Source organism: Neocloeon triangulifer, unplaced genomic scaffold (genome assembly GCF_031216515.1).
Source record: "Neocloeon triangulifer isolate White Clay Creek 2 clone unplaced genomic scaffold, ASM3121651v1 ptg000010l, whole genome shotgun sequence".
NCBI lineage: Eukaryota > Metazoa > Arthropoda > Insecta > Ephemeroptera > Baetidae > Neocloeon > Neocloeon triangulifer.
In genome coordinates this window covers 794,309-817,406 of record NW_026775552.1, presented here as the reverse complement: position 1 = coordinate 817,406, position 23,098 = coordinate 794,309, and the positions used below count along the sequence as shown (strand labels likewise).

The 23,098-nt window shown below is 34.7% G+C and overlaps 4 protein-coding genes across 12 annotated transcripts; all 4 read left to right on the top strand.

Moving 5' to 3' along the window:
• The first annotated feature begins 1,736 nt into the window (after window positions 1-1,736).
• Window positions 1,737-2,879, top strand: LOC132195706 (uncharacterized). Its single transcript, XM_059617873.1, has 6 exons — window positions 1,737-1,831; window positions 1,879-2,135; window positions 2,187-2,253; window positions 2,304-2,431; window positions 2,483-2,645; window positions 2,698-2,879. The coding sequence occupies exons 2-6, from the start codon at window positions 1,883-1,885 to the stop codon at window positions 2,867-2,869; spliced, it is 783 nt and encodes a 260-aa protein (XP_059473856.1). The 5' UTR covers window positions 1,737-1,831; window positions 1,879-1,882; the 3' UTR covers window positions 2,870-2,879.
• Window positions 2,880-3,383: 504 nt separating this feature from the next.
• On the top strand, window positions 3,384-7,609 carry LOC132195689 (G-protein coupled receptor Mth2-like). 2 transcript variants are annotated; one of them, XM_059617851.1, is made up of 8 exons: window positions 3,384-3,823; window positions 4,070-4,136; window positions 4,193-4,350; window positions 4,449-4,608; window positions 5,768-5,834; window positions 5,881-6,044; window positions 7,194-7,353; window positions 7,410-7,609. In XM_059617851.1, the coding sequence occupies exons 1-7, from the start codon at window positions 3,499-3,501 to the stop codon at window positions 7,312-7,314; spliced, it is 1,062 nt and encodes a 353-aa protein (XP_059473834.1). In that variant the 5' UTR covers window positions 3,384-3,498; the 3' UTR covers window positions 7,315-7,353; window positions 7,410-7,609. The 2 variants fall into 2 exon arrangements, with proteins under 2 accessions (XP_059473834.1, XP_059473835.1); XM_059617852.1 differs by lacking the exons at window positions 5,768-5,834; window positions 5,881-6,044; window positions 7,194-7,353; window positions 7,410-7,609 and adding an exon at window positions 4,665-5,571 and having other exon boundaries at window positions 3,391-3,823.
• Window positions 7,610-7,870: 261 nt separating this feature from the next.
• Window positions 7,871-14,418, top strand: LOC132195707 (uncharacterized). 2 transcript variants are annotated; one of them, XM_059617874.1, is made up of 6 exons: window positions 9,014-9,164; window positions 9,216-9,451; window positions 12,686-13,068; window positions 13,356-13,422; window positions 13,480-13,944; window positions 14,012-14,418. In XM_059617874.1, the coding sequence occupies exons 2-6, from the start codon at window positions 9,432-9,434 to the stop codon at window positions 14,208-14,210; spliced, it is 1,134 nt and encodes a 377-aa protein (XP_059473857.1). In that variant the 5' UTR covers window positions 9,014-9,164; window positions 9,216-9,431; the 3' UTR covers window positions 14,211-14,418. The 2 variants fall into 2 exon arrangements, with proteins under 2 accessions (XP_059473858.1, XP_059473857.1); XM_059617875.1 differs by lacking the exons at window positions 12,686-13,068; window positions 13,356-13,422; window positions 13,480-13,944; window positions 14,012-14,418 and adding exons at window positions 7,871-8,431; window positions 8,618-8,684; window positions 8,737-8,912 and having other exon boundaries at window positions 9,008-9,164; window positions 9,216-9,607.
• A 1,569-nt stretch (window positions 14,419-15,987) lies between these two features.
• Window positions 15,988-21,210, top strand: LOC132195645 (probable G-protein coupled receptor Mth-like 1). Of its 7 annotated transcripts, none has more exons than XM_059617782.1 (6): window positions 15,988-16,178; window positions 19,160-19,557; window positions 20,129-20,195; window positions 20,256-20,422; window positions 20,480-20,639; window positions 20,697-21,210. In XM_059617782.1, the coding sequence occupies exons 2-6, from the start codon at window positions 19,209-19,211 to the stop codon at window positions 20,902-20,904; spliced, it is 951 nt and encodes a 316-aa protein (XP_059473765.1). In that variant the 5' UTR covers window positions 15,988-16,178; window positions 19,160-19,208; the 3' UTR covers window positions 20,905-21,210. The 7 variants fall into 7 exon arrangements, with proteins under 7 accessions (XP_059473765.1, XP_059473762.1, XP_059473767.1 ...); XM_059617779.1 differs by having other exon boundaries at window positions 15,999-16,182; XM_059617784.1 differs by lacking the exons at window positions 19,160-19,557; window positions 20,129-20,195; window positions 20,256-20,422; window positions 20,480-20,639; window positions 20,697-21,210 and adding exons at window positions 16,269-16,670; window positions 17,282-17,348; window positions 17,406-17,572; window positions 17,630-17,789; window positions 17,847-18,292 and having other exon boundaries at window positions 16,012-16,178.
• Window positions 21,211-23,098: the final 1,888 nt, after the last annotated feature.

Here is a 23,098-nt window from a genome sequence, read left to right as displayed (position 1 = left end):
AAACATTATAAAATGTGGTTTTCTTCAAATTTTTGTTCAATGCGAAAATGACATTCGAGGACAAAATGCTCAAAATCACCTAAAAGTGTAGCCCTTACACAATAGAATGCATCATGCCAATGTGAAGAACTCTCACTTAAGCCTTCCAAGTTTAGGGGCAAAAATTAAATCTCTGTGCTTTTCAAATGACGCTAAATTTGAGGAAACCTACATTTTTTAACATTCTTACTTTTCTAGTGCATTTCCTGTTGGATTTAGAAGAAAGAAGTGATATATTAAATGTGCAAAATTAAATTTTTACAACTTTTGTATCAGGCATTTTTTTATAAAACAATTACCCTGCGCCGTAAATTCATTTTAGTAAAATTTTCTAATAATTTTTTTTCCGAATTATCTATAATTTTAAATCAAAACGAGGTTTGAACGATTTCTTAATATTTCTAACTTGTAGGCCATATTTTTGTCTTTCCTAAACCATGAAAAAAACTTGTCAAAGTCAATTAGAACCAAAATCATAGCCGTTTAAAGTTAATTCGGATGCTAAAATAACCTAAATATTCAAATAGAGATTCTAGCAGAAGCAATGATTACATTGAGGGGTAACAAAATACATCTTTATAGAAATTTTTTCTGGGTCAGACCCCTTGTAGATCTATTTTGACAGGACTCTCATGATTATTTTTTTAAATTATAGTTATAATTTGCAATTTAAAATTAATTAATTTAAATTTCATTCTTAAAGTTTTATTAATTTGAAATATTGTCTTTTAAATTTTCTATTCGATAATTATGATAAATTTATGAAAGGTATTTATAAATTGAAAAGCCCGAAGCAGCAGCAGCAGCAGGTTGTGTGAATCGCGCATATAATTTGAAATATGGCTAGAAACGCCGAGCGAGAGCTGCTCTTGTGGTCTTCAGGCCGCCTCCGAAGGCCTTCTGACCACAACTTCCGCCAGCCGCTCTCGGTTGCCACGGAAACTCTTCACGTAGAAGTAAAAATACAAAATATTCAAAGGAGGAGGCCAGCGTCGGAAATTTTATCAAAATCAGCGTTGCAAGAAAAAGCGGCTGATTAATTTTATGCACTTGTTACAAATAATGATGAATGGTTGGACGAAATTAAAACACATTTATTCAAATGAGACATGTGTGCATAATAAATTTGTCTCTTGTCGAAACAATTAAAGTCGCAGCTGCATAAAAAAGGGCATGCACTGCCCGGCTCCATAAATTTCGAGGCACAGCTTGGACGAAACAATTTAATAATTGCCGCAGCTAAGCGAATCAATTCAGTGTCAACACCCGGCGCGAGCGAGCGACTCACCCTTCGGAACAAGGGTTGCGCACCCGGGTGGCATTCTATGCAGTTTATTAGCGCACCCCGCGCTCTCTCTCTCTCGGCCACCCCTTTCGGACCAACTGCGCCCTTTCAACATTATTCACTTCCGCACATCACGGCGCGTCTACTGAATTCAATAAATTATTTATTTTTTAGACAAAATTACATTTTTTATACATTTTTCTTTTTTTTTCTTCAAAAGTATTTGTGATTTTTAGTATTTTTTTCAATATTTTATTTATTTAAAATTCTTTTAATAGCAAAAAGTTTCTTCTCGTTTTATCTCCATCATACTTTCTCTACACTTATTTTACCGTGTTAATTTTACAAATCATAAACCGCTACTATTATTTTTAGCGGAAACGGAAACGCTCCTTTTTCCTTTAAAAAAAACAGGATGAATAACTCATTGCGACACAAACATCAGTCAATTCGTGATGTATTCCTTTGGAAGTTTTCTAGCTTTTCACTTTTGACATCTTCATAAAGGTGACGTTTTTGCTTTCAAATTTATTGTTAAATTTATTTGTTTGCAGAAAGATGGGGGCAGAAATCTTAATCGACTATGTCATCTCAACGGCGGCAATGTCCATTCCAGCCTTTTTCCTCGTCGTAATTTTGTCGAAAATACTGAGCTCGCCGGAGAAACGCAACTCGATGATGGGCCGACTGGTCGCGTGTCAATCGGCCATGGTCGTCATCGGCTTCTTGTGCGTCCTCCTCATGATCCCGATTTTCCTTTTGAGCTCGGCTTCGCAAAGAACGCAGCGAATGGTACTCGTCGCCGCCATTGGTATATCAAAAAACCAGTTTTGCAAAAAAAATTTATCAAGTATTTTTTTAGAATTTTTCTACTTCAGCTCGCTCGCCTGGCTCAACGTTCTATGCTTGGAAACTTTCTATAATTTCAGGCAAATTATAAAAATAAATTCGAATAAGAATTGATATTGAATAATTTCAGAGGTTTTAAATACATGGTGATTAATTTGGCCGAGTCCAAAGGCAAACGATTGCTCATTTACGTGATCCACACCACCCTTGTGTCAGTCATTTGCACTTTTCTGGCCGAGCTCATCCAAAAAGCCGAAGGTTGTGTAAATAATTTTAAAAAATTAAAATTATAATTCAAGCTGGTTTCAGATCCTCCAACGAGAGGAATGGTGATCGTCGGCAACGGCGTCCCGGCGTTGATTATTTCATTTTGCAACGGTTTTCTTTTTGTTTCCACGCTGAAGAATTTGTTGACGACCCGGTCTGAATACGAAGAGCTTCAAAATGGGAAATCATTGAATGGCGTTTTGCAGTAACATTTTTTTTAATAACTTTGATTTGAGATGATTAATTTAATCCAACAGGTTGACGCCGATCAACATGATCAAGTGGATGATTTGCGTTTCCGAAGTCAGCGTGATCATTTTAATCCTGGCCATCATGCTCGACACGTCGCTCGCTCTGATTTTATTCTTGATTTTGATGCGCCAGTTTTTCTGGGGCGTAATTTATCTTTGTCTGACCAATAAAAACTGATATGTACATGTTCAATTCTGTTGATTTATCAAAATTTTTCTATTGGAAATATTTTTTTTTTTTAATATTTCCAAGAGGTAAATTTTGATGATAAATTATACCTATTGATTTTAATCTGCAAACTCTATTGGCGTGTTACGAACTTGATTTTGTTTTTATTCATTTTAATTCGGCCGACTTTGAGTAAAAAACTATATCTTTGAAAATCCCCATAAAAAATTAAGTTCTTAAAAAATTGAATTTTTCTAAAGATGTCTCGTTGGAATTTACATCTAAAAATCAATGCTAATGTAGAGAAAAATTATCATAAAAAATTAATTTCTAACCGTATCTCAGCAGAAGTCAGTCCTAAAGTATTTCTTTCTAAAAACACTTTAAATTGGAAAAATTTGTCATACTTTGTGCCGTTTTTTATAATAACACTCTATTTTTTCTATTTTTGATGAAGGCCAATTTTTCTCCACTCAAAAAAGCCCACGGTGCAGAAAACAAATTTGGTCATGCAAAAATACGTCCTTTGTAAAACGGGAAATTTTCAAACCTCAAAACCACACTTTTGCTGGAGAGAAGCATTAATTTATTTTTTAGTAAATTGGCAGAAGTTGTTCAACAAGTTTGGTCGAATTAACATGGAGAACGCGAGCATTCAAACCGATGATGAGGACCCGATGGTCGCGGAAATCCAAAGATCCGCGGCCACCATCCTCTACATTCCGATGGCGTTTATGATCTTCTCGGCGATCATGCTGCTGATTGTGATCGTAAATATTCTGAAATCTGCCGAGAAACGCAGCACCATGGTCGGGAAAATCGTCGCCTGCCAGTCCATCGCTCTGTTCGTCGGCTACCTTTTGATCGCAGTTATTTTGGCATGTTTGGTCGTGCTAATTTACAAACCGTCCGAGGCAATACTTGCTCTCGGCCTGATTGCTTATTTTCTGATTCCTCTTATGGGTGAGTTTACGATGCAAACTTTACAATTATCTTCATAGCTTTTATAAAACCGTTTTTATATCATTTATTATTAAAATTTGAGATAACCGAGTGAAAAAACTTTAAATATTTTTATCAAGTAAGTAAATATCTAATTAATATAATTTTTTTGATTCTTCAACTGATCAACTTTTCCAATCAGAAATTATTTAAATTTCATTTGTGCTCTTAAATGTACATTGGATATAAACAATTCTTTTTGTGCAGGCGCTGTTTATCTGAGTTCCCATTTTTGGTTGAACGTGCAGTGCTTTGATGTTTTCTACAACTTTCGGTATTGATTTATTCTTAATTATAATAAACCCTTTTTATTAATCATTGAATTTTTAGGAATATCGAGAACATGTTGAGTGTTGTGAATAAGGACAAAGAATCGCACAAATGCAGATTTGCATTGTACTGTTTGTACGCGATCTTGTTGCCCATCATCATAGCAGTGGCGGCGTTCATTGTTACAATGTTAGAGCAAACTGGCACCAACAAAAAATGCAAGTTGCTTTTAATTATTAAAATATATTATGAGTTCCAATTTATCTAATTAAAGCTGCAAATTCATTTGATCGTTTTAATTTACTTCTTACATTAGTAACATGGGCACCAATTATATTCGGAGCTCCTGTGTTGATCTTCACTGTGGCCAACTTGATATTCGTCGGCATCACCAGGAGAAACGTTTCCAAAATGAGACGAGAAATGAGAAGTTTTGACAGCAATACCAGCCGAGCAGGAGCGATTTCATCAACTTGGTATACGATCTATATAAAAAATTAAGCTGATATATGACCAATTTTTTTTAACATAGGCTGACTATCAAAATGCTTCTGACCACTCTCGGCATCACGTGGATATTTGAAGCGATTTTGATACTCGGCGTTTTCCTTGAATTTCCACCCAACTTCATGTTCCTCATCGTCATAATTTGTCTCCTCCGTGGCGTTACCACGTCAGTGATTTACTTGTGCTTTAATTTCCAAAGGAAATAAAGTCCTTTTGTGTACATTAAAAATAATAATAAGCTCATTGTTCAAAAATTACCGATATTTTCAGATATTTTTTTTTTTTAATTTTCCAGATTTTTTTCTGTGGTGATGTTTTCTTATGTTGCGAAGTAACAATTTCTGGATTTTTTTTATTTATATTTAAATTTTGCTCATAATTTAAGTTTAAATATATATTTTTACTACAAGCTGCATTTCTTTTCCACAAAAAGAGAGAGAAAAGAGCATTGGAAACAGATTTAAAAATACTTCCTGTCAAAACGCGACCTCAAAACCACTTTTTTCTGGCTGTGGAAAAGCACAATTATATTTTAACGTGAGGCACAAGTTCTTCTACGCTAGTATATTGGGTCGAACCAAACAAGAATGGATGAATCTGATTACCCAATAATCGCGGAAATCCAAAGATCCGCGGCCACCATGCTCTACATTCCGATGGCGTTTATGATCTTCTCGGCGATCATGCTGCTGATTGTGATCGTAAATATTCTGAAATCCGCGGAGAAACGCAGCACCATGGTCGGGAAAATCGTCGCCTGCCAATCCATCGCCCTCTTCATCGGCTACCTTTTGATCGCAATTCTATTGGGATTCTTGGTCATGTTCATTTACATATCGCTCAAAGGAATAATTGTACTCGTCATAATTGCTTATTTTCTGATTCCTCTCATAGGCGAGTTTCGTGACAGTGAAATTTCTAATAACTTTTGTAAAAACCCTATCAAATTTCTGAATATTAAAAAAAAATCATAAAATTATGTTATCAATTGTTTATTTTAATTATTTATTGGAAAATTTATGTCATAAAAATTTCTGTAAATTTAATTTAACCTATAGACTTTTCAAATGCAATCAGAAAATGTAAAATTTTAACAATAAAGGTAGTTTCATATAATTTTCTTTATAGGTGCTGTTTATCTGAGTTCTCATTTTTGGTTGAACTTGCAATGCTTCGAGGTTTTCTGCAATTTTCGGTATTTATTTATTTTTAATTATCCATTTTAATAATTGCTTTTCTAGGAATCTGGAAAACATGTTGAGTGCTTTGAAGAAGGAAAAGGACTCGCACAAATGCAGATTTGCAATGTACTGTCTGTACGTGTTTGTATTGCCCATCATCATAGCAGTGACGGCTTACATTGTTGCTTGGAAAGAGACTTTCGGCGATTTGCGCGATTCAAAAAGCAAGTTATTTATAATATTCTGTGTTGCAAAATTTCCTCTCAAGAAAAGGTATTTCCAGGGACGTAACTTAAAAGTTGGGGGCGTTGTGGGTTGCGTAGGGGGTTGGAAGCTAAAATCACAGAAAATAGTCCATAAAAACTGAAACAAACCATCAGTTCAAACAGGCGATACGCAAGTGCACAAATCAATAAAACCTATTTTTCAAAAATTTAGACGAGAGCTTAGAATAGGTCAAATTCAAGAAGGACTACAATCACTGTAAATGGTGGACCGCCTTTCATCCGAAAGGAATTTGTCCGAAAATGCCTTTTCGGACTTCATCCGAGTAATCCGTCACTGGGGAATTGAATGAATTTGTGATATTTTCATATATTATGTTCTTTTATTAATGTGATTAGAAAAGTATAAATTCTGTTCCATCTGATAAATTTCATAAATTTGTGGCATAAAAATGGAAAAATAAGATTCTTTTTAAATTATTGCATTGAGCTTGATGTTGGCAAAGTTTTAGTTGGATAATTAACAATTAATTTATTTTATAAAAATGCCTTAAAAATTTGCCAATTTCCATTAGGAATGACTTATTGAAAATTTCCGTGTGTAACTTGTGTCCCAATATATGCTGAGAAAAATGTGTTACGTGACGTGCATCACGTGATTTGTATAGTTCCGGCTTGTAGATTCTGTCGCTTTGTCCGGTAAGTTGTGTCTGCTGTAACTTGTTGCCGCATCACAAAACCACACAGTTTTTCCAAACTTTTTGTCATGTATAAGAATCCGTTTATCTCAGCACTAAACTTGTTTATGTTCAAACTACTTTAATACAGCTGATTGAAAAAAAAGCGGTACTATTGTTATAGCCGGTTTTCGGATTAATTCCGAATTTTTTCGGCCTATTTCCTTTCGGATGAATTCCGATTTTTTTCGGACTATTTCCAAATTTTCGGATAAAGTCTAAAAAGGCACTTTCGGACCAAGTCCGGCGACCCCTGTAAATACCAGAATTTCGAAAAAGTTACACCTTCATAACGCGTTTGAAGCTAAAATCACAGAAAATAGTCCACACAAACCATCAGTTCAAACGGTCCATATTAGAGGTAGTTCCCATTTCTCAAAATTAATTAAGCTGCTGTCCATTTTTAACTTAGTAACATGGGCACCAATTATATTCGGAACTCCTGTGCTGATCTTCACTGTGGCCAACTTGATATTCGTCGGCATCACCAGGAGAAACGTTTCCAAAATGAGACGAGAAATGAGAAGTTTTGACAGCAATACCAGCCGAGCAGGAGCGATTTCATCAACTTGGTATACGATCTATATAAAAAATTAAGCTGATATATAACCAATTTTTTTTAACATAGGCTGACTATCAAAATGCTTCTGACCACTCTCGGCATCACGTGGATATTTGAAGCGATTTTGATACTCGGCGTTTTCCTTGAATTTCCACCCAACTTCATGTTCCTCATCGTCATAATTTGTCTCCTCCGTGGCGTTACGACGTCAGTGATTTACTTGTGCTTTAATTTCCAAAGGAAATAAAGTCCTATCGTATCTAAATGATCAGGAAATAATAATTTTCCTAATTTTTTTTCTCTTCAAATTTGTTTTTCATAATTTACTGCATTTTGTTTTTAACGGTATCGTGACTTAATAAATTCGAAATTTTTGTGTAATGAGGCAAGTAATGGATATTAATTAAATAAAATTGGATATACTTTGCATAATATTATATCTGATATAAATTTAAATTCTTTAAAAAAAAGTGTTATGTTTTGTAAAACGATTGACGTGTTAATATTTGCCTTAATCAAGGTGAGATAAAGTGCAGGAAACTGTGGTTGGTCAAACAAAACATTACTTCCTTTTTCTGAAACGGAAAATGTTCGAAACCCGGAACCTCAAAATCACATTTATTTTATTCCTTATCTTGAGGAGAAACACATTTTTGCAGCATTTGCTTTTTGTCACGGTAAAGCAAAACAAGAATCAAGAATGGTTGCAGAAAATCAAACCGATGCAGACTATGACTATGACAATGACTATGACAATGACTATGACTATGACAATGACTATGACTATTACAAAGAATTTCGGCACTTCCTCGACACTACCACCTTCTTCTACATTGCGATGGCTTTTATGATCATCTCAATGATCCTGCTTCTGATTGTGATCGTCATTATTCTGAAATCAGCAGAGAAACGCAGCACCATGGCTGGCAAAATCGTCGCCAGCCAGTCCATCGTTCTCTTCATCGGCTATTTTCTGATCGCAATCATTCTGGGGTACAAGATCGAGTACGCAAACGCAAATCTTGCGGAGGATTATGAAGGTACCGATTTGGAGCATATATTGATTGGTTCTGCGGTTATTTTTGCAGGTGAGTAAGTTGTTATTTTATCATATATAAGAACCCAAAATCATTCTCAAATTTTAATCCAAGGCTTTATAATTTGGAAATATATTAAAATTTGTATCATTTATTCAAATATAATTCAAACTTTTCATTTAAGCTCAAATTCATACAAAAAACTAGCTTGAACTTTGATTAAATTTCTTTTTAAAGGCGCTGTTTTTCTGAGCTCTCATTTTTGGTTGAACGTGCAGTGCTTTGATGTTTTCTGCAACTTTCGGTATTTATTGAATCTTAATTATAATTATCCCTTTTAATCATTGAATTCTTAGGAATATCGAAAACATGTTGAGAGTTTTGAACAGGGACAACGACTCGCAAAAATGCAGATTTGCAATGTACTGTTTGTACGCGATTCTCTTGCCCATTATTATAACAATGGCTGCAACCATTCTTGACGTAGTGGCCGGAGAGCCAGATGGCAATCAGCAAGTTTCCGGACACGAAAGCAAGTTATATTTTTAGTTGGAATTAAATGCTTCCACTATTTGACGTCTTAAATAAAATGCTGTATATTTTATTGTTAATTAATTTACTTGTTAGATTGGGCGCTAATAATATTCGGAGCTCCTGTGCTGATCTTCACTGTGGCCAACTTGATATTCGTCGGCATCACCAGGAGAAACGTTTCAAAAATGAGACGAGAAATGAGAAGTTTTGATAGCAATACCAGCCGAGCAGGAGCGATTTCGTCGATTTGGTATTAAAATAATTTAATATCTCCATGTTATTTATTTGTGTTGTTAAAAAGGCTGACGATCAGAATGCTTCTGGCCACTCTCGGCATCACGTGGATATTTGAAGCGATTTTTATGTTGTGCCTTTTTTTTGAATTCATGCCATTGAGCCTGGCAATCACGTGTGGCTTTATTTGCTTCTTTCGTGGCGTCACTTCCTCAATTATTTACTTGTGCTTTAATAGAAGAAATTAAATCATTGATCATAGAATCAAAAGAAAAGCAGGAATATGATATATAGATGCAAAATGTAAGTAATTTACTTCTAGTCTCCTCGTATTATATTAAAGTTTGAGAACAAATTTGTTTTTGAGAAAATATACATAATCATTTATTAAAAATTTATAAACTTGCATCTTACTTTTGTTATCATACAAATATATAATTTAACGTTTCCATCGGATTTTAAATTCCAAAAAACTGTGCAATTTTGTTTATAATTGTTAATTAAAAAAAATTGTCCATAAAAATTGAGTTGTGAATTCTTGAAGGATTTTCTCCTGATTTATTTATCTATTTCTAAATAACAGCTAAAAAATATTTTGATTTTGGGATGCTTTTCTATTAGCATAGTGTATTCAGTGCGAGTATAGGCGAGACTAGCGTCAAGTTTTTACATTGGCCGACAATTCAAAAAAATCAAACAGTGACTTATTTTGCTAATTCAAATTTGCAATAATTAAATATACAGCGTGTGCCAAAAGTCAACGACCAAAAGTATTTTACTGCCATTTTCGAACGGGTTGAGATAATTGAGTTTTCTCGACGGCAGGTTGAAGAAAAACTGTCCAAGTTTTTGTGGTTTCATTGTAGAATCATTGTTGCAATTAGAAGCTTGCTATTTTGCAAAAATTGCATAAATTGAAAATGAAATTTGGCTCTTATGGGAAATCCATGTTAAATTTTGACTTTTTTCAATTTTTGAATTTTGAAATGAAACAAAGGTGATCCTAGCCTAAAATTTTGCGAGGACCACGGTTTTGAGGTTGGTTTTGAAGTAGGGTGTCCGTTTAAGGGTGATTTTCACGATTTTATGCCTTTTTTCCGTGAAAACGCAGATGAACCTGAATTCTGACTTCACCAATCGATTTAGAGTGCAAAGTTTGCCTTAGGAAAAAATTTTCATTTATCTCTCTCATTTGGTTCTATAAAAAGTAAAAAGTCCCTCAATTAATTATTCAGAAAAATTCGTTAAATTATTAGATCCATCCAGAAAAAATAAAAGTCCAGTTTTTAAATTGAAAAACTAAATTTTTTTATGTTTTACATGATGAGTGGAAAAAGGAGTTTTTAATTAAACATCTGTCACCCATCTAGTTCACGAGAAAAATTTAAATCACAAATTTTGGGTTGGTTATCTACTGTGAAAAATAAGTAATTTGAATAAATAAATTATAAGTCCAGTTTTTAAATTGAAAAACTTAAATTTGTTTTGTTTTACATGATGAGAGGAACAAGCAATTTTAAACTAAACATCTGTCACCCATTCAGTTTACGAGAAAATTTTTTAATTACAATTTTTGGGTTGATTATCTTCATTGAATAATAAGTAATTTCATTAAAGAAAAATAAAAGTCCTGTTTTTAAGTTGAAAAAATTAAATTTGTTTTGTTCTACATAATGAAAGGAACAAGCAATTTTAAACTAAACATCTGTCACCCATCTAGTTCACGAGAAAAATTTAAATCACAACCTTTGGGTTGGTTATCTACTGCGAAAAATAAGTAATTTGAATAAATAAATTATAAGTCCAGTTTTTAAATTGAACAACTTAAATTTGTTTTGTTCTACATAATGAGAGGAACAAGTAATTTTTAACTAAACATCTGTCACCCATCCAGTTTACGAGAAAAAATAAACTGTTTCATTTTGGATGATTATTAACTGTGAATAATGATAAATTAAAAAAAAATATAAGTCCAGTTTTTATATTAAAAAACTCGAAAGTTTTTCGTTAAATATGATGGGAGGAACAAGAAATTCTTAACCAAACATCTGGCACCCATTTAGTTTGTGAAAAAAAATTTAAATCACAATTAGTCCATTACTCATGTTATTAACAGTAAATAATCAACCAAAATTTTGTAATTTAATTTTTTTGGCAAACTAAATGGGTGACAGATGTTAAGTTAAAAATTTCTTGTTCCTCCAATCATATTTAACAAATTAACTTAAAGTTTTTTAATTTAAAAACTGGACTTTTAGTTTTTTTTAATGAAATTACTTATTATTCAATGAAGATAATCAACCCAAAAATTGTGATTAAAAACTTTTCTCGTAAACTGGATGGAAAACAGATGTTTAATTAAAAACTGCTTTTTCCACTCATCATGTAAAACAAAACAAATTAGAGTTTATTAATTTAAAAACTGGACTTATAATTTATTTATTCAAATTACTTATTTTTCACAGTAGATAACCAACCCAAAATTTGTGATTTAAATTTTTCTCGTGAACTAGATGGGTGACAGATGTTTAATTAAAAACTGCTTTTTTCACTCATCATGTAAAACATAAAAAAATTTAGTTTTTCAATTTAAAAACTGGACTTTTATTTTTTCTGGATGGATCTTATAATTTAACGAATTTTTCTGAATAATTAATTGAGGGACTTTTTACTTTTTATAGAACCAAATGAGAGAGATAAATGAAAATTTTTTCCTAAGGCAAACTTTGCCCTCTAAATCGATTGGTGAAGTCAGAATTCAGGTTCATCTGCGTTTTCACAGAAAAAAGGCATAAAATCGTGAAAATCACCCTTAAACGGACACCCTACTTCAAAACCAACCTCAAAACCGTGGTCCTCGCAAAATTTTAGGCTAGGATCACCTTTGTTCCATTTCAAAATTCAAAAATTGAAAAAAGTCAAAATTTAACATGGATTTCCCATAAGAGCCAAATTTCATTTTCAATTTATGCAATTTTTCGCAAGCTTCTAATTGCAACAATGATTCTACAATGAAACCACAAAAACTTGGACAGTTTTTCTTCAACCTGCCGTCGAGAAAACTCAATTATCTCAACCCGTTCAAAATTGGCAGTAAAATACTTTTGGTCGTTGACTTTTGGCACACGCTGTATAATATTAATTATATTTTTCTTTAAAAATTAATAATTTTCACATGAGCTAAACTGGAATTTCATGAACCGAAGTTTGTCCGAGACCCATGATTCAGGGTAGGACGTAAAGAAAACCCGCGCCCTTGTGTTCCGTGGTCGCTAAGTGAGAGGGAGGGTGGGTCGTGAAAGCGAATTTATTTTTTAAGGGATGCTCCCAGCTGGCTACAAGTTTCAGAAAATATATATCCAAACAAAAGAGCTTCTCACTTGATTCTGGACTTTTAGAAGTTTACAAATACAGACAGCGTTTGAAGTTTGAACTTGCTGAGCGAGTATTTGCTGGCAAATAACACTCTTTGGAGCAAACTAAATTACCATTTATGATAAAGATTATCTGAAGAGCTAATTGGTTTTGCTTCCCCAGCTGGAGAAAAACAAATTTTGAATGTCTTCTTTGGCTGGTTGTCCAGAATACGCTGATCGAAATGGAGCAAAAAAGCGCCGCCGAAATCGACAAAGTCGTGAAGCAGTTGCAGGACACGTGTTTTGCCACGATCTTCTACGTGCCAATGGCAGTTCTGACCGTCGCCATGCTCTTCTTGATCACGGCGATCGTCATCATATTCAAGTCGGCCAAGAACCAGCGCGGCACCATGACTGGAAAAATCGTCGTGTGCCAGTCGGCGACCATGTTCGTCGGCTTCCTCGTCATCAACATCATTTTGGGATGCTTGCGTCAACTCATTTACGACCCGACGGAGGCCTCGCTGATTTTTTTCATGATCATCTTTGGCCTTCCTCTATTGGGTGAATTTGTAGTTTTAAATTTACGTCAAATGTTTTGTCCTCTCCACAATGTTTAAATGCCAAGTGGTTTTTATTGCTCTCTTTATTCCCTTTATTCAATCAAAATCACCAATGTGTAATTCTATAGAAAGCAAATGCAAATATCTCAGCAGTTTTGATATTTAATGTTGTTTAATTTCAACGTATTATGACGACGAATAGCAAAAAAATTATTCACCCTTTTCCGCTTTTAAAAATAATTTATCCATTTGAAACGTGAAAAACCAGAATTATTGATTTTCAAACAGGTGCTCTTTATCTGAGTTCGCACTTTTGGTTGAACATCCAATGCTTTGACGTTTTCTACAATTTCCGGTACGAATTTATTTCTGCATCATTCGTTTAATTTTCCATTTAATGCAACTGTTTCAGAAGCGTTGAAAATAGCCCGAGCAACGCGCCCAGAGGATCGCACAGATGCAGATTCGCAATTTACTGCCTTTACGCAATTCTGCTGCCTATTGTTCTCGTCTACACAACAGCTAATTACTTGTTGCAAAAGGATTCATCTGAAGAGGATGGCATTGTTGAATATCGCCTCGCTATTCCAAAAATATACAAAATTGAATATTTTTCTGCCATTTTCTCTTCGACGGGATTTTTAGCATTCGCAGTTCCAGTTCTGATCCTGAATGCGTTGAACTTATTTTTCATTTTCATTACGAGAAGAAATGCTTCGAAAATGAGACGGGAAATGGAAAACTTTGATGGTGACTTGGGCAAAGAAGAGCCTCAACTGTCAGGCGACGTTCATTCAATGATGATTCAACAAGTCTCCAGAAGGATCAACATGGAGAGTCGCCAGATTGCGGCTGAGGAGGCGATTTCAAAAACTTGGTATATTAAAACAAAAAAAGCAAGAAAATAGTATTTTAAAATGCTAATTATTTTTTAATTAAAACAGGCTGACGACCAAAATGCTGTTGATGACTCTTTGCATCTCGTTGATTTTCGAGGCAATCATCATCATCGGACTGTGGTGCTTTGATTTGCCACCAAATGTGGTGTTCCTCATTGGCATCATTTGCGTCATGCGCGGCCTGACTGCGACAGTCGTTTATGTCTACTTCTTTGGAAAGAAGGAAAGAGCCCTAATTATATAACAACGGTTTTGATTTGTCCAAAATTCGCAGCATGCCAAGAAAAACAGAATGAAATGCAGCAATTTAACGGGTATTCATAAAAGTAAAAATTTTATTTTTTCTATACTGACTGATTTAGTGCCATAATGTCATTTTACTGCCATATTTTATTAACTCTTATGGAGCAAATGCTTCCTAAAAAAATCAGTTAATTTAAATTAAAATTAAAGGCTATTATATTTTAATTACAAGCCATTTCATACGTTTTATACTAATAAAAATACAAAAATTATAATCAATTTATCTTTTCAGACTTTTATCAATGAACAAAAAATCCTCTGAAAGGAAATGTCATTTAAAAAATTATTATTATTTTAAAATTTTCTGAATTACAATTTTTGTAATTTTTATTCTTTTTTGTATTATAACAAGTACAAAATAGGACAGGAGAGGCTATACTTGTAGTAATTTCTTGGCTGCCCAGACTAAAAGGGTGTTGCATCAACCCCGTCGCAAGAGAGAACTCGTCGTCGTTTGAGTGCCGCCGGTAATTTATGTTATCTATTTTACGAAGCCGAAAAATATTTTGACGTTGGATTGTTTTTCGGTGTGGTCGGTGCAAGTATTTGAAAAGCTTCAAGTTTTTACATCGGCGGACAATTTCTAAAAAATCAAACAGCGACTTATTTTGCTAATTCTCATTAGCAATAATTTAAAGAGGATGAAAACACCTTAGGGCAGTACAATCATCCACAAAAACTAATATTTTGGACCATAGGGATCATTTATGTAACAAGAAAATTGAAAGTCACCCCATAAATTTTTGAGAAAAACGCATTTGAAATTAACATGGCTGGCTTATGTAAAATTTTCACTAAAATCGTTTGATTGCATTTTAAGTCAACAAAACTGCCTTTGGCAAGGGTTTGTGACCCACCAGCATGTTCCTTGACAACCCTGCTACAAATGTGGCACCAGAAAATTGGGGGTCACCGCGTAAATTTTTGAAAAAAGTTAAATTGAAGGTTGAAAAACGTCGTTTTTTGCATTTTTCACGTTTCCGAGACAATTAAGCAAAATTTTTAACCCTTTGATTTAATTGATTTCTACAGTCAAATATCATGATAGTTAATATTTTGGTTTCTACAGTACCCTAACAATGAAACAAATTCATATTTTTGAAAATCCAATTGGCCGTCTGAGATACACAAGGGTTTACTAAAACTGATGCCAAATTAATTAGGATACAGATTTTTTAATTTTCTCGGTTGCAGCTAATGAACCAGTGTATCTTTTCTCAATGGTTACCAAGTTTCTAGGTCAAAGGTCATTGACCCTGGCAAAAGGTAAAAATCTTAAGTTTTTTGCCCCTTTGACATAGGCAACCTTACAAAAATCCGAGATAGCCAAAAGATGCGGCATGTCATTTTGCGTCAGTGTGTAAATTTTCAGAATTTTTGGATAAGCAGTTTTGAATATATTAATGATTTTTAAATAGCGTCCGAACGACTGAAAATGATCTCTTCGGACGAGTTAAAAATTAGAAAATTAGTTGTTTTTTTATCATATTTAACACAAATTAAGTAGGTTTTTTTTGTATTAAATGTAGATTTGAAGGATTTGAAAAATATTTGCTAGGTGTTTTCATCTACTTTAATATAAGAATTATATTTTTCTATGATAAAATTTTATTAATTTTCACATGACCCGCTATTGAAATTTCATGAGCCGCGTTCGTCGTCACGTGGCGGCCGAGGCCCATGATACGGGGTAGGACGTAGAGAAACCGCGCCCTTGTGTTCGCGCCACTTAAAGTAGTTTCCGAGGACGCCGAGTGAGAGGGAGGGAGGGTTCGTAGATAGCGTCTATTTTTATTGTTAAAGGGACGCACCCATAAAGTTTCAAAAAATATATCCAAACAAGCGCTTCGAACTTAATTTCGGACTCTTTAAATCATTCCAGCGTTTCAAGTTTGAACTGCACAAAACCGTGAGTATGTATTTGCTGGCAGTAAATAGAACTCAATTACCATTTAACGATAAAGATATTATCTCAAAAACAAGTTGGTTTTGCTTCTAGCTGGGGAGAATAACAAATTTTGAAAGTCTCATACTTTGGCCGACAAGAGAATGGAGCAAAACGGCGCCGCCGGAATGGATCCGAAGAACAGCACCTTGGTGGACGCGATCGTGAAGGACTTGCAGGACGCTTTGGTCTCGATCTTCTACGTGCCAATGGGAATTGTGACCGTCGCCATGGTCATGTCGATCACGGCGATCGTCATCATCTTGAAGTCGGCCAAGAACCGCGCCACCATGACTGCGAAAATCGTCATCGGCCAGTCGGTGACCATGTTCGTCGGCTTCCTTGTCATCAACCTCATTTTGGCGATTCTGCGCGAACTCATCTACAACTCCGTGGGGCTGATAGCGGGATTTATAATTTTCATCTCAACCGTCTGCATTGGCATTCCTCTGTTAGGTAATTATGGATGATTTTAAATATTTCGTCCTTTACAACTTGTTTAAAGACCGACGTACTCCAGCAATCCAGTGGTTTTTATTGCTCTCTTAAATAAATTTATTCTAAAAGAGCGTGAAATTGTGAGTATAATATGACTTATGCAAACACAACTTGAAAATTCCAAATCACAACCTCACAATTGCTCAGTCGAGAAATTCGTGTGAAAATATATATATTTTTTGCAAGTTTAGTTAAAAAAACTTTAGCTTTAGGTCACTGGAGGCGCTGCGATCGCTGATTTTGCCAAGTTTACTGCACACCGCCGTGGGGCGTGTCTGGAAAAACCAGCGATCGTAGCGCCACCAACGACTAACCGCTGAAGGTTTTTAACAAAAAAAATGTTCTTTTATCAAAATTCAGCCGGTTAGTTTTCTTGAAATTGGGAAGCATCGATTCGGAATTTTCACAAGACTATCTCAAATTGTAGCGCTCTTTCGGAGTAAAGAGAGTCAATGAAAATTACACGGTCTTTTAAAAGTGCAATTCTATTGCCATTTTTATTTAAATAATTTTTCTTTTTTTCATTTTATTATATCAATAATTAAACAGAAGTTATTATTTTCTAACAGGTGCTCTTTATCTGAGCTCCCACTTTTGGTTGAACATCCTATGCTTTGACGTTTTCTACAATTTCCGGTATGAATTTATTCCTTACATTTGCACCATTTTTAAATTTCATGTATTTTTCTGCAGAAACGTTGAAAATAACCCGAGCAACGTGCCCAGAGGCTCGACCAAGTGCAGATTCGCAATGTACTGCCTTTACGCAATTCTGCTGCCTTTGGTTCTGGTCTACACATCAACTGCTTTCATGTTTCAACAAGAAAAAGATCCATCAGAAAAGACTAGTCCCAATACCAGTAGGCATTGAATTTTTAACCTCTTTTTAAAAATATTTGAATTTTTCGCGATTTTAGCTTTGGCGGGTTTTTTAACATTCGTAGTTCCGGTTCTGATCCTGAATGCGACGAACTTTTATTTCATTTTCACCACGAGAAGAAATATCTCTAAAATGAGAGAGGAAATGAAAAGCTTCGATGGCGACTCCGGCAAGGAAGAGGCGATTTCAAAGACTTGGTATATTAAAAATATAAATTATTTTTTAAAATGCTAATTATTTTTAAATTAAAACAGGCTGACGACCAAAATGCTGTTGATGACTCTTTGCATCTCGTTGGTTTTCGAGGCAATCATCATCATCGGACTGTGCTTTGATTTGCCACCAAATGTGGTGTTCCTCATTGGCATCATTTGCGTCATGCGCGGCCTGACTGCGACAGTCGTTTATGTCTGCTTCTTTGGAAAGAAGGAAAGAGACCTAATGATATAACAACAGTTTTGAATTTGCAAAATTCAATGCATGCCAAGAAAAACAGAATGAAATGCAGCAATTTAACGGGTATTCCTAAAAGTAATAATTTTATTTATTCTATATTCTATACTGACTGATTTAGTGCCATATAATGTCATTTTGACTGCCATATTTTATTAACTCTTATGGAGCAAATGCTTCCTAAAAAAATCAGTTAATTTAAATTAAAATTTTGTACACGGCATTTTTATACTAATAAAAATACAAATTATAATCAATTTATCTTGTCAGACTTTTTTATCAATTAACGAAAAATCCTCTGCAAACAAATATCATTTAAAAAATTATTATTATTTTTTTTTTGTAAATTTTCTGAATTACAATTTTTGTAATTTTTATTCTTTTTTGCATTATAACAAGTACAAAATAGGACAGGAGAGGCTATACTTGTAGTAATTTCTTGGCTGCCGAGACTAAAAGGGTGTTGCATCAACCCCGTCGCAAGAGAGAACTCGTCGTCGTTTGAGTGCCGCCGGTAATTTATGTTATCTATTTTACGAAGCCGAAAAATATTTTGACGTTGGATTGTTTTTCGGTGTGGTCGGTGCAAGTATTTGAAAAGCTTCAAGTTTTTACATCGGCGGACAATTTCTAAAAAATCAAACAGCGACTTATTTTGCTAATTCTCATTAGCAATAACTTAATAATAGAATTAAATTTTTTCTAAAGAATATTATTAATTTTCACATATTGAAATTTCATGAGCCGCGTTCGTCGTCACGTGGCGGCCGAGGCCCATGATACGGGGTAGGACGTAGAGAAAACCGCGCCCTTGCGTTCGCGCCACTTAAAGTAGTTTCCGTGGTCGCCGAGGGAGAGGGAGGGAGGGTTCGTAGATAGCGTCTATTTTTTTTGTTAAAGGGACGCACCCATAGGCCATAAAGTTTCAAAAAATATATCCAAACAAGCGCTTCCAACTTAATTTCGGACTCTTTAAATCATTCCAGCGTTTCAAGTTTGAACTTGCGAGAGACCGCACAAAACCGTGAGTATGTATTTGCTGGCAGTAAATAGAACTCAATTACCATTTAACGATAAAGATATTATCTCAAAAACAAGTTGGTTTTGCTTCTAGCTGGGGAGAATAACAAATTTTGAAAGTCTCATACTTTGACTGGACGAGAATGGAGCAAAACGGCACCGCCGGAATGGATCAGAAGAACAGCACCTTAGAGGGCGCGATCGTGAAGGACTTGCAGGACCCTTTGTTCTTGATCTTCTACGTGCCAATGGGAATTGTGACCGTCGCCATGGTCATGTCGATCACGGCGATCGTCATCATCTTGAAGTCGGCCAAGAACCGCGCCACCATGACTGCGAAAATCGTCATCGGCCAGTCGGTGACCATGTTCGTCGGCTTCCTCTTCATCAACCTCATTTTGGCGTTTCTGCGCCATCTCCTCGACAACTCCATGGGGATGTTGGGCTTTACACTCTTCATCTCAACCATCTACGTTAGCATTGCTCTGTTAGGTAATTATGGATGATTTTAAATATTTCGTCCTTTACAACTTGTTTAAAGACCGACTCCAGTGGTTTTTATTGTTCTCTTAATTCTAAAAGATCTTGAAATTGCAATTTATATGACTTATGCAAAAAGGATTTGAAAATCCCAAATCACAACCGTTATTGTTAATTAATTTGAGAGTGAAAAATAAATATTTTTATATTATATTTTTTGTCAGTTTGGTTAAAAAGTTTCAGTTGTTGGTCACTGGTGGCGCTGCGATTGCTGATTTTGCCAAGTTTTCTACACAACTCATGTATGGATCAACCAGCGATCGCAGCGCCATCAACGACTGAAAGCTGAAGTTTTTTAACCAAACTGTTTTATCGGTTTTATCATAATTTAGCCGGTTTGTTTTCTTGAAATTGGGAATTTTCACAAGAGCAACTCAAATTGTATTTGCTCGCTCTTGCAGTGCAGAGTAAAGAGGGTCAATGAAAATCGCATGGAGTCGGTCTTTTGAAATTGCCATTTTTATAAATCATTTTTTTTCCATTTTATTATATCAATAAATAAACAGTAGTTATTTTCAAACAGGTTCCTTTTATCTGAGCTCCCACTTTTGGTTGAACATCCTATGCTTTGACGTTTTCTACAATTTCCGGTATGAATAATTTATTTCTGTAACATTGTGTCATTTTTCAATTTTACGTTTTTTTTTCAGAAACGTTGAAAATAACCCGAGCAACGTGCCCAGAGGCTCGACCAAGTGCAGATTCGCAATGTACTGCCTTTACGCAATTCTGCTGCCTTTGGTTCTGGTCTACACATCAACTGCTTTCATGTTTCAACAAGAAAAAGATCCATCAGAAAAGACTAGTCCCAATACCAGTAGGCATTGAATTTTTAACCTCTTTTTAAAAATATTTGAATTTTTCGCGATTTTAGCTTTGGCGGGTTTTTTAACATTCGTAGTTCCGGTTCTGATCCTGAATGCGACGAACTTTTATTTCATTTTCACCACGAGAAGAAATATCTCTAAAATGAGAGAGGAAATGAAAAGCTTCGATGGCGACTCCGGCAAGGAAGAGGCGATTTCAAAAACTTGGTATATTAAAAATATAAATTATTTTTTAAAATGCTAATTATTTTTAAATTAAAACAGGCTGACGACCAAAATGCTGTTGATGACTCTTTGCATCTCGTTGGTTTTCGAGGCAATCATAATCATCGGACTGTGCTTTGATTTGCCACCAAATGTGGTGTTCCTCATTGGCATATTCATATTCATCATTTGTGTTCTGCGCGGCCTGACTGCGACAATCGTTTATGTCTGCTTCTTTGGAAAGAAGGAAAGAGACCTAATGATATAAAGGAGGAAAAGCAACGATCCATATTCGTCTGAAGCCTTGGTATTGTAAAAAGGCTTTCAGATTTTTTGCATGCGAAGCGAAAAAGAATGAATTAACTATAGCAATTTAATTAATGCTATTCCTAATAGTAATCATTTCATACTCTATATACAGACTGATGTAGTGCCAAAATGTATTTTGACTGCCATAGTTTTTTTCATTAATTCTGACAGAAGTTGCCTCATAAAACTCAGTTTAACTTTTCCAATTGTGTCTTTGTAACCTAAATTTAGGCTAGTAGATTTTATACACCGCATTTTATACTAATAAAACAAACAACTTTTCCAATTTTCACTGATCAGACTTTAAATTAATTTCAACGAAAAATCCTTTGAAGGCCATTTTCATTATAAAAATTATTATTCGTTTACTTTTCTGGAAATATTCATATTCTTTTTTTATATCAAGATCGCACAAAAATTAGGATAGACGCGAGGCTCATCTTGTGAACTGTATATTTTCTTGGCCACTTCCGGGACAAAAGGGTGTTGCATCAACCCCTGTCTCGATGATCGTCACCCCGTCACTAGCTCGTCGTCGTTGGAAACTATTTTCACCCCTGTTCGACCCCTTTGTGCTACCCCTGCGCTGCAACTCGCGCGCTCATTCATTCCGAGGGGTAATTTATAAAAAATGACTACACAACAAAGGGGGCGGCTCGGGGGTTGCCAGGCTTTTGCTGAACACACTGCGCCGGCAGTAATTGTTGTTGTGATGGGGCTTTGCACTCTTTACAGCTTCTTTAAATTTTATAATGTGTCGCGTATATAATAAAAGGAAGGATTTCGTTTTTTTTCCATTCCGCGCGCACCTTGAATTTTGTGCCAACCCTCGGGAAGGCTAAAAATTATTCTTCACTCGTCGTTGCATTAAATAGCGTTCAAAATTTTATGCTATTTAAAAAAAATCTTTTATCTCATTAAATGGAAAATATATGTATATTTGATGATAAAATTTATTCTTAATACCTTATTTATTTTCCATTTTTTTTTTTTTTTTTTTTTTTATAAAAAACGATAAATTTGATAAAATTTTCATATTATTTCTCTAGACTTTTGAATTTTTCAGAGGTTATCAGAAAATTTTTTATGAATATAATTTAATTTTAAAAACAAAATAATTGTTCATTTGTTTATATATTTTTCATTTTTCTACTTGAATATAACATTAAACTTTTTTAATTTTTCAATTATTTCAGAGTTAAGGGAAATTTAATTTTAATTTCATCAGAAGGAAAACATGCTAAATTTGCCATTTAAAATCTTTCAATTTAATTCAGCATGTCTTTCTTCTTTCTTCAATTGATTCCCTTTTTTATATTTCAAAATCTGATTGGGTAAACAAACAATTTCACACAAGCAACCCTCGCTAAACGAGCAACCTGTCACCCCATGTTGCATTAATTCACACATCTGAAAGTATAATCCGTCGATTAGAAAAACGATCTCTCTATGCTGTGGTGTTTGATCGCGGGTGTGAATTTCGCTGCGATTAACATCAAATAATCTGCCTGAGAAAGACGGATGTCGAGTCACCCTTTTTCTCTTTTTACACGACGAACAAAAAACGCCGCGTTATTTTTTAGCTGAATTTTCGCTTCGTAATTGAATCATCTAAATGCACCCTCTTTACTTGATTCTTTTTCAGATGAGAACTGCACGTCGCGGACAAAAAAGGGTGCATTATGCATTTGCACCAAATAATATTATTCTTTTCACACGCACCGGGAATGATTTTTTGTTGTCACTTGACTCGCACTGCAGTTTTGACTCGCGCGCGCCCATATGGCCCGCCGAGGACCCTCCAAAGGGACCTCCTGCTGCGCCCTAATAATCACCCTGTTGCACTCGCGCCAATACAAAAATATGCTCGTCAGCTTTTTAATATCCAAAAATAAAGCATAAATTCGTGCGGGATAAATCAACAGCCACACAACCGGATACTTTATTTTTTGTTATTTTTAAAAAATTGTATGCATAAAATATTTTTAACGCAATTCCTGGCTCACTTTCTGTTTCAATTAATGATTATAAATAAAATGTACAAAGACCAGTCGAAAGAAAAAATTACACCAAACCAAAAGAATAGGAAAGTTATATTATCAAAATTTATTTATCCAGCAGTTATCGAGTGCTCGGCTCTCTGACCTCCAAAC